Here is a 17916-nt window from a genome sequence, read left to right as displayed (position 1 = left end):
ACCATCAACAGAGTTGCTTACTATGTTCCAGCTGTTACACTTACGCCAGCCCATTGAATCATGATCTCAGCTCCTCAGGCTCTTCTGTGTCCCTTGTCAGGCTAGCTGACCTCCTGAAAGGCCGAACCTCTCTGCTTCTCAGGAATGATAACTAGAGCTGTTTGAGGCAGTCATGGAGCTTTATAACCACACAAGCAACCTACCCACTTTGGCTATTGGGAGGTTGTTGCTCAGATTAACGGTCATTGGCTAGGAAAGAAAAAACCCACCCCACAAAATAGGTGTCCTGTGCTCACCCAGGCTGCGTCTACACTGCACCTCTCTTGCGCAAAAGCCTATGCAAATGAAGCACGGATTAACATATTGCCATGCTTCATTTGCATAATTAATTAGGGACTGTTTTTGCGCAAGAGGCTTTTGCACAAAAAGGAGCTGTGTAGACGGCTCCTTTTTGTGCAAAAACCCCCTCTTGCGAAAGAGCCGTTCTTCCTCATTTTTTCTTGTGCAAAAACAGCTCCTACTTAATTATGCAAATTAAGCATGGCAATATGCTAATCCACAATTCATTTGCATAGGCTTTTGCACAAGAGAGCTGCAATGTAGATGTAGCCCAGTATAGCACCTCTCTGGGCTGCGCTTGATCCCATACACAATTCTTTCTGAGTGAGGTGTGACCTTAAGCTTCTAAACTCAAGACAAGTTAACAGCAAGAAGCTCAGTGACTTAGTCCTAGATGTGGCACACACGCCTTCTCTAAATTTGGGTTCATTTTCTGTTTTCTGCTCCCACATCTCTTCCTTCTCTAGGTGGACCCTCCTGCTCCTCTCTCCCCGTAGTATATTTAATGTCCATTTCATATCTAAAATAAGTATATTATCTAATTCATATAGTGCTTTTCAACCATACGTATCTCCAATAACTTTACAAAATACAGTCAATATTATTAGCCCTGTTTTACAGATGGCAAAAATAAGGCACAGAGAGTGAAAGTGACTTGCTCATGGTCACACAGCAGGCCAGTGGCAGAGAAAGGAAGAGAATCCACATCTCCTGAGTCCCCTACAACATCTATAGGCACCAAGCGCCAGGGATCTAAATCAGTCTTTTCAGGGGGAATGAAGCGTTTAGGTTGGTCATCTCAGCTAGTGCCTAAATCTGGTACTGTGGCAGTTCTTGGGCACCTATGTCTGAGAGTCATCTTGTTATCCCCTGCCTCCAGCATGAGGGAGTCTGCCTTGTGCTAACTGGGTGTCAGCTCCCTAACACACCAGCTTTTCAGCCACTCAAGCCCTCTTCTCTGGGTTAAGCCGGCTCTCACATCACCTTGCAGATTAATGGCTCACCTCAGTCCTATTGAATCATTCCCCTCTCATATCTAGCCCACAACACCGGCTACTTACACAAATTGCAGATCCCCTGTCCTTAGATGTGCAGCATACCTGATTTGTCTAGTTTTGCCTTAAACTGCCAACTCCTGTTACCCATGTAGCACTTACAATAAAACACAAGAAGGTTTATTTAGGAAATAAAGATTCACTAGAAGTGAGAGAAAGCAATGGAAGCAAATGGTAACAACACAAAATAGAACAGGTGTTGACTCAAGTTCACATTTTATCAATTGTTACTGTTGATCGATAATAATGTAGCTCTCCCCCCCTCCAAAGTTCAGTCTCTTTCATAGCCGGCTGGTTTCACATGAGCCAGGGGCAAATGTTCATGAAAGTACCCCACTCCGTAAGATACATAGTGCTTCTCTCCTCTAATGTCCAACATAAACTTCCCTTGCTACAATGTAAGCCTATTGCTTCTTGTCCTATCCTCAGAGGCCAAGGAGAACAATTTTTCTCCCTTCTCCCTGTTTCAGTTGTGATGACTACTGATGGCGAGTCGTGTTGAAAGTTATCGCCTTACAGAATGTTCTCTGGTTTCATCCACCAGTGTACAGACGTGATGACCTTTGATGGGAGTGTCACTCATGTGCTTAGGTTGTGTCTGCAACCAGATTTGCAGGCAACACTAGAAGTCTCACATATGTCGCTATGTTGGTTGGCGCCAGCATGTGTCCTAGAAGTTGAAAACAAATCCTCGCTGAAGTTTGCGGACTGATGGAGATTATGTACATGAGAGTGGTCAGTCGGATAAATCTTTGGTTTGGTGTATTGTCTTGGCTTGGATGGAGTCAAGATTAGGGATGTGGAAGGTTAACTGGCAAGCATCACCCTTAATGATGATGGACAAGAAGAGTCAGTTTCATTTCAGAAATTCCCCACCTGCAATAAAGTTGTGGTGCAGAGAGACCATTCGAGTAATGAATGACCTATTTTGTAGGGTGCACTAGAGTTAACAGATGCTGCTAACTGAGGCAGCAATTTGCTCAAGCAAATGGCAAAATATACAGAGCAATCCCATCCCAACAAAAGGCTTTTAAAATTCTACAGAAAGGCATGAAAGGGGTAACAGGATGGAGGCACCTAGAACACCAATGACTGGAGTCACACAGTTTGAAAAACCCCAGTAGCCTTAAAACCCATTGTTTCTGGGCAATTTCCTCATTTGTCGTTAGGATCTCCATATGGGCTCTCAAGCAGGCCTTGCCCCTGTCCAGTAAGTCACAGAAGATTCCTCTGGCTTCAAGTGATGCTCACAACACAGATTCTTTGTTACGAGTTACCAGGTTCTCAGACAACGAGCAGTCGGTTGAGGCTCTTTCAAGCTAATTCCTTGCTCTGCATCAGGCTACTCAACATGTGGCCCGCAGCCCATTTGTGTGTGGCTCGCGAGGCGGTTTGGGATTATGCGGGGCTAAACACGTGGCCTGCGGGTGGGGTCCTTTGAACATGGCCTCCACTGGGAACACACTGCACAACGGTGAGACGTCTCCCAGGCAGGGGAGGGGGAAAGATGCAAGCAGGCGGGCTGGCTGGAACAGAGGGGTACAAGATGTCGGTGTTTCTAGCCCCCAGGAAGGAGGTGCTGGGAGCGCCGGGGAATTGTGGGAAGTGCTTTGTATTCATGCCTGTCAGTGTGTAAGAATCTATTTGCATATATTTTTGCATGTATATGCAACCACACAAGTTGCAGCCCTCGGCATGTGCTGTGAGTATCATTGTGACCCCCAGGGCTTCCAAAGTTGAGTAGCCCTGCTCTACATATTGCCTTTTGCTAGGAGGAAGGGGCGGGGAGGCATAAAGGCTATTCACTGTTTTATTAACTGAATGGAGTTACTCCAGTTTTCCCAGGTACCACTATGTGCTCATTGACACACTTTGGAGCCCACTCCAGAGTACATACAAGTCAATGGGAGTCTTTCTAGGGACTGTAAATGGCACTAGATCAAGCCCCAAGCTGAGAGACTCTGCTCAGGTTTCTGCTCCCATACATTGTCTAATCTGGTGACTCTTCTGCGCAAACAACTGTGCACCTGCATCCCTCAGAGACAGGGGCCTGGTCTACGTGAGGGAGTAGTTTCAGATCAAGATACACAACTCCAGCTACGTCAATTGCGAAACTTGAGTCAAAGTATCTTAAATCAAATTTTGGCACCGTCCACACTGCAGGAAGTCGAAGGGAGCACACTCTCCCTTCAATTTCCCTTACTCCTCGTAGAAGCAGGACTATTGGTATTGACAGGAGCACCCTCTTGGTTTGAATTAGCGTGTCTTCACTAGACCACGGAAGATCGACTGCAGCTGCTTCAATCTTATCTGGAGTGTAGGTATGGCCAGGGAATTCCTCTCTGTGCATGATCAGGTGTGGAAACAGGGGGCAGGGAAAGAAAAGAGCCGAGCACTGAGAACAGGGAGGGGAGCAGCAGCTGATTTTAACTCCTGGCTATGAAATGACTCAGATGAAATTCATGCAGCCCCCCAGGGAGTAGGGGACCTACGACATGAGTCATGCAGGCTTCCTCTTTGCTCCCTTGATTGCCTGTGGGCAGGCTGTGAATCAGTTCCCTATGGTCTCGTTAGCGGGGGTTATATTTTGAAGTGAATGTAGAGTTGGTGAAAGTTGCTTGCTTTGCAGCTCTGGGGCGTGAAACTCCCCAGGACTTCAACAGGCTCATCCGGTCTCTAGAGCACAAAGAAATAAAACAGTGGGCAGCTTCTCTCTCCCAGTTCCCTTCTCCACCACTTGGGACCTGATCCTGGACCTGGAGCCACCGCCTGAGTGGGGGAGTATCACTCCCTTTTAGAAGCAACCAGATGCATCAGGGCTGTCTTACCTCATCTGGCTTCAGACGAGCAGCTGTTCCCGTTCCAGGGAGCAATCACCAACCCTCCTTCTCTACCACATGTATGCTGATTGCTGTCTCCCCAGCCCACCAAGGACTCACTGTAATCCCCACAGCCCTGCAGGCTCTTCCTCCAGAACCCCCTTTTCTTGATTCAAGCCAAACCTTACAACCTCCCAGTAGGAACTGGGGCCCAGAGGCTTGTCAACTGACTTGCGTCTCTCAGCTCCAGAACTTGTCACAGGAACCAACCTCTCCTGCAACCTTCCTTTAGCTGAGCCCTCTCTGTGAGGACACATGGCCCCTTCCCTGTGACAGATGACCAGGATTATCTATCCTCCTCCCCCGGTTACACTTATTTAAGAATTAAACTCTTATATTTATACTCTAATGGGTAGTAGGTTTAAAACTACTAAAAGAAAGTTCTTCTTCACACAGCACGTAGTCAACCTGTGGAACTCCTTGCCAGAGGAGGCTGTGAAGGCTAGGACTATAAGGTTATGTCTACACAAGCCCCCTAGTTGGAACTAGGAAGGCTAATGAGGACGACCGAAATTGCTAATGAAGCGCGGGATTTAAATACCCCATGCTTGATTAGCGTAATCCCGACCGGTCTCCATTTTGGAAATTGACTAGCCTGAAGTAACTGCCCGCATCTACACGCAGCAGAGAAGCGGGATTCCGAGATAAGCCCCTTAGTTCCAATTAACTGTTACTCCTTGTGGAATGAGGTTTAACGGTTAATTTGAACTAAGGGGTTTATCTTGGAATCCCGCTCCTCTGCCACATATAGACGTGTGCAGTTACTTCGGGCTAGTCAGTTTCCAAAATGGCGACCGGCCGGGACTACGCTAATCAAGTGCAGGATATTTAAATCCCGCGCTTCATTAGCAATTTCGGTCGTCCTCATTAGCTCATTAGATCGTCCTCATTAGATCCCGGGGTGCTGCCCGTCTCACACACAGTCCCAGCGGAGCACACGGGCGAGTCCGGCCCCGGGGATTCCATCCCGCCCCAGCTCCACCCCCTCCCCACTGCGTAGTTGCATAATGCCTGTCCGGTAGACACGTTCACGCAACATGAGCCTGTCTACCAGCCAGGCAGTACAACTACGTGCTGACACTCATGATAATAATACAACTTATTTAATTAGAAAATACCGGACATTTATATTTGTTTCCCCGACAGAAGGCTCAAATACTGGACTGTCCGGTTCAAAACCGGGCACCTGGCAACCCTACTAAGAGGTTTATTTTTTATAGCAGGAAAGTTGTCATCTCAGAGACCCATTCACCACCTGCCTGCCTCTCTGACGCTCCTCCTCCAAAACCTCCCCCATCCATTTGGCCCTCAATGCACACAGCAAGCCTTGCTCCGTATCCCATCCTACTGTCCAAAGTGTTCATAGCCCTTAGTGGACTATACCAAGAACACTACTGCCCTCTGCTGGTCGACGTTTTGTATAGCCGAAAGCAATCCGGAGTGGTCTTGCCCAGCAACACATGGCTGCTGCCCTGCACAGAGTGAAGGCCTGTCACTATGGGCAGGCCAATGAGTTTGGCTAGCGGTGGTGAGTATCACTTCTCTTGTCATGTAGGACAGCTGGCTGATGGCCTGACCTCGCCCTGGCCTTCGCTCCCCAAATGCTGATGCAGCCAACGAATGAAATGTTAAATGGCCCAAAGGGGAACTAGCAAGGTCCTGTCTTAGGAAAGCTAGTGAGGAGCGAGGCTTTGCTGTGGCAAAGGGAACTGATTTCTCCCTTACCAAGCTTGGCTCTGGGGCAAGTCCCATGGAAAGTTAATATTTAAGCTGCCCCCCTGCCATGTAGCCCCCTGTCTGCTCCCACCTCTGGAGTAGAATTATTTCTATTAGTGTGATGGCCCCCGACCGAAATCCTGTTGAGTGAGATATTGTAGAATCACACAGGCCTGCTGACAGGGAGGTGTGGGGCGAGGGAGAGAGGGAGGGGGGCACAAGGGGGCAACTGCCTCAGGGCCCAGCAATGCTGCAGCAGAGGCAGTACCTGGACCCCCAGCTCTTTAAACTGCTCCAGGAAGCGCTGAGCGCTGGCGGGGGGTACACACTTGCAGTCCAAGTGGCACTAAGGGCTGGCTGCTTCGGCCCCATCTCTTCTGCACCAGGCCATGCTCCTTCTGGGAGTGCAGAGCTGCCCCCCACCTTGCCCAGGAGCCTGGCTAGGGCTGACAATCCCACAGGCCCAGCAAGTTAGCAGAAGAGCCAGCTCCAGAATCAAGATCATTGCCCTAATCACTAGTCATAACATAAGAACATAAGAACGGCCACACTGGGTCAGACCAAAGGTCCATCTAGCCCAGTGTCCTGTCGGCCGACAGTGGCCAGCACCAGGTGCCCCAGAGAGGGTGGACCGAAGACAATGATCAAGCGATTTGTCTCCTGCCATCCCTCTCCAGCCTCTGACAAACAGAGGCCAAGGACACCATTTTATCCCCTGGCTAATAGCCTTTTATGGACCTAACCTCCATGAAATTATCTAGCTTCTCTTTAAACTCTATTATAGTCCTAGCCTTCACAGCCTCCTCTGGCAAGGAGTTCCACAGGTTGACTACACGCTGAGTGAAGAAGAACTTTCTTTTATTAGTTTTAAACCTGCTACCCATTAATTTCATTTGGTGTCCTCTAGTTCTTCTATTTAGGGAACTAATAAATAACTTTTCTTTATCCGCCCTCTCCACACCACTCATGATTTTATAGACCTCTATCATATCCCCCCTCAGTCTCTTTTCTAAACTGAAAAGTCCCAGTCGCTTTAACCTCTCCTCATATGGGACCCGTTCCAAACCCCTAATCATTTTAGTTACCCTTTTCTGAACCTTTTCCAAGGCCAAAATATCTTTTTTGAGGTGAGGAGACCACATCTGTACACAGTATTCAAGATGTGGGCGTACCATAGTTTTATACAGGGGCAGTAAGATATTCTGGGTCTTATTTTCTATCCCTTTCTTAATAATTCCTAGCATCCTATTTGCCTTTTTGACCGCCGCTGCACACTGTGTGGAAGCTTTCAGAGAACTGTCCACGATAACTCCAAGATCTGTTTCCTGATTTGTCATAGCCAAATTAGCCCCCATCATACTGTACCTATAGTTGGGGTTATTTTTCCCGATGTGCATTACTTTACACTTATCCACATTACATTTCATTTGCCATTTTGTTGCCCAATCACTCAGTTTGGTGAGATCTTCCTGGAGTCCCTCACAGTCTGCTTCTGTCTTGACTATCCTAAACAGTTTGGTATCATCTGCAAACTTTACCACCTCACTGCTTACCCCTTCCTCCAGACCTCATTGCCTCTCCAGGCAGCCTTCTCTTGGCGTGGTGTTGAAAGCACGGCCTGACTCCTACGGAGTAGCACCCACTCCTGGAAGCAGTTCCAATGACTTCAGTGCTAGACTGCAAGAGTGCGGGCTGCAGAATCAGACTGTGGGAGCACCTTCCCCTGGGAACAGGCATCTGTCGCTGTTTATCTGACTGTGAAGCACGTAAGCACCCAATGGGACAGTTAATAATTTATCATCTATACCCTGTGTCACACCAGAATTCAATGGCCTTTGCACAGTGTAAGTCAGAGACAGGTCTGACCCTATGCCAGCAAACGGGCACGATGGCAGCTTCGCATGTTTCCCTTATTTGAATGTAAGTATGTGAGGACAATTTAAGGCCAGAAGGAACCATTATGACCAGACATAACACAGACCAGACAATCTCAGCCAATGATTCCGGCATCAAGCCCACAGCTTCTTTTTTGACTATGGCAGCTCTTCTAGAAAACGGTTCAGCCTTGATGGAGACTCTGCCATGTCCCTTGATAAGTTGTTCCACTGGTTAGTTACCTTCGCAGCTAAAATTTGCACCTGATTCCTAGTTTGAATTTGTCTAGCATCCGCTTCCGGTCTTGTTATTAAAGATTAAAGAGACACCTTTCTTCCCCGTGTCTCCGAGGGGTAGCCATGTTAGTCGGTATCCTCAAAAACAACGAGCAGTCCTACGGCGCCGTGAAAACTAACAGATTTTTTTGTGCTTTCATGGGCAAAAACCCACTTTGAAGTTCCACAGGACTCCTTCTTGTTTTTCCCTATGTGGGTACTTACAGATTGATCGTGTGACCTCTTAACCTTCTCTTGGATAAACTAAATAGACAGAGCTGCTTTAATCTCTCAGTATAAAGCCAGTTTTCCAGACCTTAAATCATTCTTAACTCGTTTCTAAAACCTTTCCACTTTTCCATGTCATTTGTGAAGCATGGACAGGAGATCTGGGCCCAGTATTCCAGCAGTAGTCTCACTAATGCTGCATTCAGAAGACTGTCACCTCTCTACTCGTAGTGGACACTCCGCTGCTTTTACACACACACACACACACACACACGACTGTCACCTCTCTACTCGTAGTGGACACTCCGCTGCTTTTACACACACACACACACACACACACACACACACACACACACACACACACACACACACACACACACACACACACCCCTTCTTTAGTTACAGCATCACACCGAGTGCTCATGTTCAGTTATCTGGCATTATCCTAAGTCAATGCATTCCAGGATTCCATCTTATAAGTGTGATTTGCATTACCCATTTCTAGGGCTATGTCTAGACTGCAAGCCTCTTTCGAAAGAGGCTTTTTCGAAAGATACTTTTGAAAAAGCCTCTTTCGAAAAAGAGCATCTAGACTGCAAGCGGAACTTTCAAAAAAGCAAGCCACTTTTTCGAAAGGCAGTCTGGATGCTCTCTTTTGAAAAACCCCTGTTTGCATTCAAGAACGCCTTTTTTCGAAAGAGCACTTTCGAAAAAAGTCGTTCTTCCCTGTAAAATGAGGTTTACCACCGTCGAAAGAAAAGCTGCGTTCTTTCGATTTAATTTCCAAAGAACGCGGCTGCAGTCTAGACGCAGGTGAAGTTTTTTCGGAAAAAGGCTACTTTTTCGGAAAAAAACCCTGAGTCTGGACACAGCCAAGATGTAATAATATCAATGGTACATTGTTAATATTAACAAGAGGGATGCAATGCAAGCCAAAATAGGGGAAAAAATAAGTTAAAGAATATTTAGATGTATTCAGATTGGATGGGCTTGAAGAAATACATCCTAAACTACTTAAGAAATTAGCTGACATAGTCTCAGAACCCTTGGCTTTCAGAACTGAAGAAAGGCGCTGTATTTTCCTATCTTTAAGAGGGGAGCAAAAATGACCTCAGGAATTATAGTCAGCCTAACTTTGATACCTGGAGAAATACTGGAAGATGGGTACGTCTAGACTGCAGTGTTTTTCCAGAATAATGGGCATTTTTCTGGAAAAACAAGACTTACATCCACACTGCAATTGTTAAAAAGTCAAAAGCATGGAGGGGTTTTTCCGATGGCAGTAAACCTCTTTCTACGAGGAAGAATGCCTTTTCTGAAAAAGTTTTTTCGGAAAGAGGCGCGTGTGGACGCGGAAGAGGGAGTTCTGTCGAAAAAAGAGGCCTCCGGGAAATAACACAGCTGTTCTGGAGGCCGCTCCGTCCAAACTCAGCACAACTCTTATAGTTCTTGTCTCCTGCCAGCTCTTGAAGCCGCAGACACCCGGGACAAGGCTTGTGGCAGGAAGCCGGCCCTGGGAGCTGCACCTCACCACGCAGCTGCCACTGCCACACTTTTCCTGAGCCATGGCCCACTGACCCTCACAGGGAGCATGCCCAGGGCTCCCAGAACCCAGCCAGGAGCACCAAAAGGCATGTGGTGTCGTGATCTGGGGCGGATATCCTGGCCCTCTTGGAGGCATGGGGTGAGGAGGAGACCCTCCAGGATTTCTGGATGGGTGGCAGAGGCCCTGGCTGCGAGGGGCTACCACCCCAGTCATCAACTGGGTCTGGAGATGCCTTGTCGTTGCCCACCCGGGGCTCCCAGGCCAGGAGGAGGAGGATGACGACAAACTGGAGGAGGAAGAGGAGACAGCCAGCACCGTCACCCTCACCCTGGAGCCGGTACCCCAGGGCCTGGATGTCTCACAGGCATCCTCCAAGGCTGGGGAGAGATCACCAGGTGAGTGCGCTTAGCGTTTCACACACAGAGGGCAGGGGTGGCGGGCGCTGAGGGGCTGGGGTGTCATCGTTGCTCGGCCTGGACATTGCACTGCAGTCTGTGCACATGGAAGCACATGCAGCAACGGTCTGCGCCGTGTGGCCCTGGGACAGGCTGCAGACCCTGGCCCAGAAGGTCCAGGATGACGCCCCATGGAAGAGCCAAACGTGGACCGAGCTGGTGCAGCAGGGCCGCAATATGTGTGTCATCCTTACAGGAGATGAGGGCATACCTGGCTCTTGTCCCTGCTCCTGCCCCCTCTCCCCCTGCCATGCCTGACCCCGCTCCAGCCTCCCCCCCTGCCTATTCCCGTTTTCCCTGGCCCTCCCCACCCCTGACGTCACCAAGGTCCCTGGACCTGAGGCCCAACTTCCAGCCGCACCATGCACCTCTCTCAGCCCAGGTCTGAGCCCCCCTCTCCTACCTCCTCCTCTCCAGGTTCTCATCCCCTCTCCTCCCCTCCCCCGTTACTTTTATTGAAAAACAAAATACAAAGTTATGTTTTGAAAACAAAACCATTGTTTTTATTGAGTTTACAGGGAAGGGGGGGGAGGAGGGAGAGGTTATTGCGGGAAAAGCATCAGGCGGCAAGGCATAGGCCCCTAGTGGGGAGGCCCTGGGGAGAGTTACTGGGGTCCCGAGAGAAACTCTCCCTCAGGACCTCCCAGATGTGCACCCCCACCTGATGGGCCTGGCGGATGGCAGATGTGCACGACTGCTTGATGGTCCTTCCCAACCAGCCAGCCTCTGCCCTCCACTCTCTGAGGAAGGCCTCCCCCTTGCTCTCCACAATGTTATGGAGAACACAACACGCAGAGACCACCTCAGGGATGTTGTGTTCCCCACATCAAGGTGGGTCAGGAGGCACCTGAAGCACGCCTTCAAGCACCCAAAAGTGCATTCCATCTGGATGCGGGCCCTACCCAGGCAGGAACTGAATCGGTCCCTGTTGGGGTCCAGGTGGCTGGTGTACGGCTTCATGAGCCATGGCATGAGGGGGTAGGCCGCATCCCCCACAATGCACTGTGCCATCTTCACGTGCCCAACCCAAAAATCATTCTGGAGGAAGAAAGTGCCAGCCTCCAGGTTTTGGTAGAGGCTGGAGTTTCTAAACATGCAAACGTCATGCATGCTCCCCAACCACCCGACAAAAATGTCTGTAAATTGTCCGTGGTGGTCGACCAGGGCCTGAGGACCATGGAAAAATAGCCCTTTCGGTTGAGGTACTGGGCAGCTCATTGTTCTGGTGCTCAGATGGGGATGTGGGTTCCATCTCTGGCCCCCCCAAAGTTGAGGAAGCCCAGGGCGGCAAATCCAGCCATGATGGGGTCCAGGTCTCCCAGGCGGATGACCCTGCGCAACAGGATGGAGTTGATGGCCCTCGCTACCTGCAGGAGGAGACAAACAAAGACACAAAACAGAGAATCAAAGGCCCTGAGCCCTTCGGGGATCCCCGCCCCCCCTTCCTCCTTCAATCAATCCAGGAGCCACCCCCTCTGAATGTGTCCCCCACCACAGGGCTATGTGAGGGCGGGACTGCAGAACCCCCTGGAAACGGGGCTTCCCCACCCCAGCCCACCCCTGGAACCTCCACCCCCATATCCCTAGGGTCCTCCTTTTCCGTATTCCCCGCCCCAGGGACTGCAGCCCGAGAGTGCCTTACCTCCATGAGGAGGGCCCCGACAGTGAACTTTTCCATGCTAAACTGGTTGCCCACAGACCGGTAGCTATCTGGGGTGGTGAGCTTCCAGATGGCAATGGCGACCCGCTTCTCCAGATGGGTGGTGGGTTGCATCTGGGTGTCCCGTTGTCGGAGGGCAGGAGTGAGCCAGGCACACAGCTCCATGAAGGGGGCTTTCCTCATCCTGAAGTTCTGGAGCCATTGCTGGTTGTCCCACCGCTCCATGCCCAGCCCGTCCCATCAGTCGGAACTGGTGTCCTGCCTCCAAAAGCGTCTCTCCACCATGAGATGTGGTTGCAAGGGCCTTGCTCCTGCAGCCAGGTAGAGGGTCTCACTGATGAGCTCGGTGTCAAGCTCGTGCAGCACCATGAAGGCAGCCTGCACAAAGTGCTGCCGACACTGCAGCATGGCTGTGTGCAGCCATCGCATGCCCAGAGGCAGCTCCGGCTGCAGGGCAAGCTGAAGTGTCCAAAAGCCGGGCAACCACAGCATGCACTGCAAATGCTTTGCTGTCCCTCAGAGAGGCAGGCAAACAAGCAACCAAAGCTGAGTAACGGCTGTCCAGAAGGGTCTCTTTAAGCATGCGTCTCAGCTAGCTTTAGGCAACAGCACCCAGAAGCAACTGCTGACCTAATAGCCTGCCTGAACTGGTTCCGGGTGGCCTTAAACACGAGATAGCCTCCAATCAGTGTGGACGCTCTCTTTCGAAATAGCACATGGCTATTTTGTTGCACTTTTGCTGTGTGGACACTCTCTTTCAAAATAAATTTTCCAGAAGCTCTCTTCTGGAAAAGCTTATTCCGAAAGAAGCTTGTAGTCTTGATGTAGCTGAATTGATTGAACAATCAATTTGTAAGCACATGGACCAGCGTCGGGCAAAACATGCCTTGGATCTGGCCCACGGGAATCATAGAATCATAGAACCATAGCGCTGGAAGAGACCTCAGAAGGCCATCAAGTCCAGCCCCCTGCTCTAGGCAGGACCAATCCCAACTAAATCAACCCGGCCAGGGCTTTGTCAAGCCGAGACTAAAACACCTCTAGGGATGGAGACTCCACTACTTCCCTAGTAGCTTCTCCTCTCTTGGAATTCACACCTCCAGATCAGCTGCTAGAAGTGGGCCTCATCCTCCTTGATTGGCTCCACCTCGTCATCTCCAGCCTGATCCTGGCCTGCATATTTATACCTGCCTCTGGAAATTTCTACTACATGCATCTGACGAAGTGGGTCTTTGCCCATGAAAGCTTATGCTCCAACACCTCGGTTAGTCTACAAGGTGCCACAGGACTCCTCGCCGCTTTTGCAAATTCAGACTAACATGGCTACCCCTCTGATACTTGACACTACTTCCCTAAGTTACCCATCCCAATGCTTCACCACCCTCCTAGTGAAATAGTTTTTCCTAATATCCAACCTGGACCTCTCCCACCACAACTTGAGCCCATTGCTCCTTGTTCTGCCATCTGTCACTATTGAGAACAGCCTGTCTCCATCCTCTTTGGAACCTCCCTTCAGGAAGTTGAAGGCTGCTATCAAATCGCCCCTCACTCTTCTCTTCTGCAGACTAAAGAAACCCAAATCCCTCAGCCTCTCCTCATAAATCATATGCTCCAGCCCCCTTATCATTTTAGTTTCCCTCCGCTGGACCCTCTCCATTGCGTCCACATCCTTTTTGTAGTGGGGGGCCCAGAACTGGACACAATACTCCAGATGTGGCCTCACCAGAGCCGAATAAAGGGGAATAATGACATCTCTGGATCTGCTGGCAATGCTCCTCTTAATGCAACCTAATATGCCATTAGCTTTCTTGGCTACAAGGGCACACTGTTGACTCATATCCAGCTTCTCATCTACTGTAACCCCCAGGTCCTTTTCTGCAGAACTGATACTTAACTGGTTGGTCCCCAGCTTGTAAAAATGCTTGGGATTCTTAATCATAGAATACTAGGACTGGAAGGGACCTCGAGAGGTCATCAAGTCTAGTCCCCTGCCCTCATGGCAGGACCAAATACTGTCTAGACTATCCCTGATAGACATTTATCTAACCTGATCTTAAATATCTCCAGAGATGGGGATTCCACAACCTCCCTGGGCAATTTATTCCAGTGTTTAACCACCCTGACAGTTAGGAACTTTTTCCTAATGTCCAGCCTAAACCTCCCTTGCTGCAGTTTAAGCCCATTGCTTCTTGTCCTATCCCCAGAGGCCAAGACAAACAAGTTTTCTCCCTCCTCCTTATGACACCCTTTTAGATACCTGAAAACTGCTATCATGTCCCCCCTCAATCTTCTCTTTTCTAAACTAAACAAACCCAATTCCTTCAGCCTTCCCTCATAGGTCATGTTCTCTAGACCTTTAATCATTCTTGTTGCTCTTCTCTGGACCCTCTCCAATTTTTCCACATCTTTCTTGAAATGCGGTGCCCAGAACTGGACACAATACTCCAATTGAGGCCTAACCAGCACAGAGTAGAGCAGAAGAATGACTTCTCGTGTCTTGCTCACAACACACCTGTTAATACATCTTCCATCCCAAGTGCAGGACTCTACACTTGACCTTGTTGAACCTCATCAGATTTCTTGTGGCCCAATCCTCCAATTTGTCTAAGTCCCTCTGGACCCTCTCTCTGCCCTCCAGTGTATCTACCTCTCCCCCTATCTTAGTGTCATCTGCAAACTTGCTGAGGGTGCAATCCATCTCCTCATCCAGGTCATTAATAAAGATATTGAACAAAACCGGTCCTAGAACCGAACCTTGGGGCACTCCGCTAGAAACCGACCGCCATCCTGACATTGAGCCATTGATCCCTACCTGCTGGGCCCGGCCTTCTAGCCATCTTTCTATCCATCTTACCGTCCATTTATCCAATCCACAATCCCTTAACTTGCTGGCAAGAATATTGTGGGAGACCGTATCAAAAGCCTTGCTAAAGTCAAGGTATATCACATCCACTGACTTTCCCACATCCACAGAGCCAGTTACCTCATCATAGAAGCTAATCAGATTGGTCAGGCACGACTTTCCCTTTGTGAATCCATGCTGACTATTCCTAATCACTTTCCTCTCTTCCAAGTGCCTCAGCATGGATTCCTTAAGGATCCCTTCCATGATTTTTCCAGGTACCGAGGTAAGACTTACCAGTCTATAGTTCCCTGGATCGTCCTTCTTCCCTTTTTTGAAGATGGGCACTACATTTGCCTTTTTCCAATCATCCGGGATTTCTCCCGACCTCCATGACTTTTCAAAGATAGTGGCCAAAGGCTCCTCAATGACATTTGCCAACTCCCTCAGTACCCTCGGATGGATTAAGTCCGGACCCATGGATTTGTGTATGTTTAGCTTTTCTAAATAGTTCCTAACCTGTTCTTTACTCCCCAAGGGCTGTCCATCTTCATCCCATATTGTGTCACTTAGCGCATTAGTCCGGGAGCCCACCTTATCCGTGAAGACAAAGGCAAAGAAAGCATTGAGTACTTCAGCTTTCCCCACATCATCTGTCACCAGGTTACCTCCTTCATGCATTAGGGGCCGCACACCATCTCTGATCACCTTCTTCTTGTTAACATGCCTGTAGAAACCTTTCTTGTTATCCTTCACATCCTTAGCCAGTCGCAATTCCATTTGCGCTTTCGCCTTTCTGATAACCCCCCGGCATTCTCGAGCTATACATTTAAATTCCTCCCTTGTCATTTGTCCAAGTTTCCACTTTTTGTAAGCTTCCTTTTTGTGCTTAAGTTCTCCAAGGATTTCCCCTGTAAGCCAATCTGGTCTCCTCCCATGTTTGCCTCTCTTGCTACGCGTCAGGATGGTTTCTTTCTGTGCCTTCAATAAGGTTTCTTTAAAATACTGCCAGCTGTGCAGGACTCCTTTCCCCTTCATGTTAGCATCCCAGGGGATTCTGCCCATCAGGGCTCTGAGGGAGTCAAAAACCTGAGTCGGCTCCCTGCCTGCCCCACTCCCTGCTTGGCGCTCAGAAAAGCAGGCTGCAGGGCAGTGTTTGTGAATGGTGAGAGCCTGGGGGAAGAGGGAAGAGCCATTTTAGTCCTGGAAATTGCAACAATTGACATTTAAGCAACTTTCACTGAAAGAGCGCTAGACAATTTATAGGGCACGTGCCTGATGTTTGGAAACATTGAGCAGACCTTTCGGCACACAATAGGCTGCCCATCATGCAGCTCCAGCTACCCTCACTGTCCATGGCACCTCACTGACTGCCTTCACAACTAACCTCTTTTGTGCCCACTAGTAATTAATGTGTGCAAGGATCACCACTTGTACATGCATTCACCATAACTGTGCATGCAAAGTGTGTCTTTTATTGAAATTCAGGGCCTTTAACAACACTGGATCCTGTCTAATGATTGGAAAGCCCATTACAAATGTCTGAATTTTTTTGTATGGCATGAAATGAACAAACACTATGAAATACATTCTGCATCCTGAAATGGACTTTTCTCCATGTGTTATTGACAGCTTTAAATAATAGCAGATCATTATGTACTAAGAAAATGCAGCATATTTGTAAAAGTGATGTCTTGGCAATGAGAGATCTCACTGCACCAGGCTGCCCTTATGAAACAGTTTTTGAGTACTGAGGAAAATGAGCAATTTGTGGCTATTGCAACAGTAAGAAACATGGACTAGCAAGGGGTAGTCTGTGGCTAGGACTATAACAGGGTTTTAAAGAGAACTAGATACATTCATGGAGGTTAAGTCCATTAATGGCTATTAGCAAGTATGGATAAGGAACGGTGTCCCTACCTTCTGTTTGTCAGAGGGTGGAGATGGATGGCAGGAAAGAGATGGCTTGATCATTACCTGTTTCGTTCACTCCCTCTGGGACACCTGGCATTGGCCACTGTTGGCAGACAGGATACTGGGTTGGACGGCGGACCTATGGTTTGACCCAGTACAGCCATTCTTATGTTCTACTCTGTACTGACAGGAATCAGTTTACACACTGTAAAAAGGAAGAGGAGTCCAGTGGAAGCGGAAAGACGAACAGATTTATTTGGGCCTAAGCTTTTGTGGGCAAAGACCCACTTTGCCAGTTTTTAAGATGCCACAGGACTCCTCTTTCTTTCTGCGGCTACAGACCAACACGGCTACCCCTCTGTGACGTTATCCCCTGTGGAGATGCCGTCATTGTGAGGTAAGATGCCATCCACACAAAAATACCATGTGGCAGTTGTGACAGGTTTGACTCACAGAGGGGCCCTGAGGGTTGTCCCCTTGTGTGTGATCATGCCTCTGACACCCCCCTTCCTGCTCTCTGGGGCTCCCCACCACCCTGCCCTGCTGGGCCAGATCCTCTGGTCTCCCCCAGCCAAGACAGGGGGTTTGGGGTTACTGCCCCCTTGCAAAGCAACAGACACACTGAACCACTTCAACTCCAGGAGGGCTCTGTTCTAAGGGCTCAGCACCCAGAAAACAACCCCCCCCCGCAATGGGACCATGCCCTGGCTTGGCTTAGCTCCTCCTCCCCCTTTGCACCCCAGCCGCCTTCTCCATCCGGCCGCTCCGCAAGCTTCCAGCCCCAGCGCGTGATGGACGTCCGGAGCGACGCCGCGCGGCCAATGGGCGGCTGATGCCCGGGGCACGGAGGGGGCGGGCGTAGAACGCCGCCCGGCAGTGCGCGAGGCAGGCCGCGGGCTGGGAAAGTGTCGCGCGGCCCTTGCAGACACGGTGTCGCGCGCTCCTGGCTGGGCTCTACCGCGGTACTTAGGTAAGGAGCCCTCCCCCCCCTTTGGCCCTTGTGAAGCAGGGAGGAGGGGCATAGAGTGCAGAGGCCGGATTTTGCAGCGGGGCTCGGCCGCAGGAGCCCCCCCCAGAGCTTGCAAGTGAATTCTCTCCGCTGCGGGCAGCCCCCGCTGCAGGAGGGCGCAGG

At 49.6% G+C, this 17916-nt stretch overlaps 2 protein-coding genes across 2 annotated transcripts in view; one reads left to right on the top strand and one right to left on the bottom strand.

The window, feature by feature from the left end:
* Positions 1-10863: 10863 nt before the first annotated feature.
* LOC142829706 (uncharacterized) overlaps positions 10864-17916 on the bottom strand; it is a 55586-nt gene continuing 48533 nt past the window's right edge. The window contains exons 3-4 of the mRNA XM_075930985.1: positions 12011-12339; positions 10864-11735 (exon numbers count right to left, since the gene is read on the bottom strand). Of these exons, the coding sequence (XP_075787100.1) occupies positions 11598-11735; positions 12011-12253 (381 nt within the window). The 5' untranslated portion in view covers positions 12254-12339 and the 3' untranslated portion in view covers positions 10864-11597. The remainder of the gene's footprint in view (positions 11736-12010; positions 12340-17916) is intronic.
* MAVS (mitochondrial antiviral signaling protein) overlaps positions 17603-17916 on the top strand; it is a 40600-nt gene continuing 40286 nt past the window's right edge. The window contains exon 1 of the mRNA XM_006139231.3: positions 17603-17754. The gene's annotated coding sequence lies outside the window, so the exon portion shown is untranslated. The remainder of the gene's footprint in view (positions 17755-17916) is intronic.

This window comes from Pelodiscus sinensis, chromosome 5 (assembly GCF_049634645.1).
Source record: "Pelodiscus sinensis isolate JC-2024 chromosome 5, ASM4963464v1, whole genome shotgun sequence".
In the NCBI taxonomy this organism is placed as follows: Eukaryota; Metazoa; Chordata; order Testudines; family Trionychidae; genus Pelodiscus; species Pelodiscus sinensis.
Note: the sequence above shows the minus strand (reverse complement) of the source record. Positions and strands in the feature narration are given on the sequence as shown.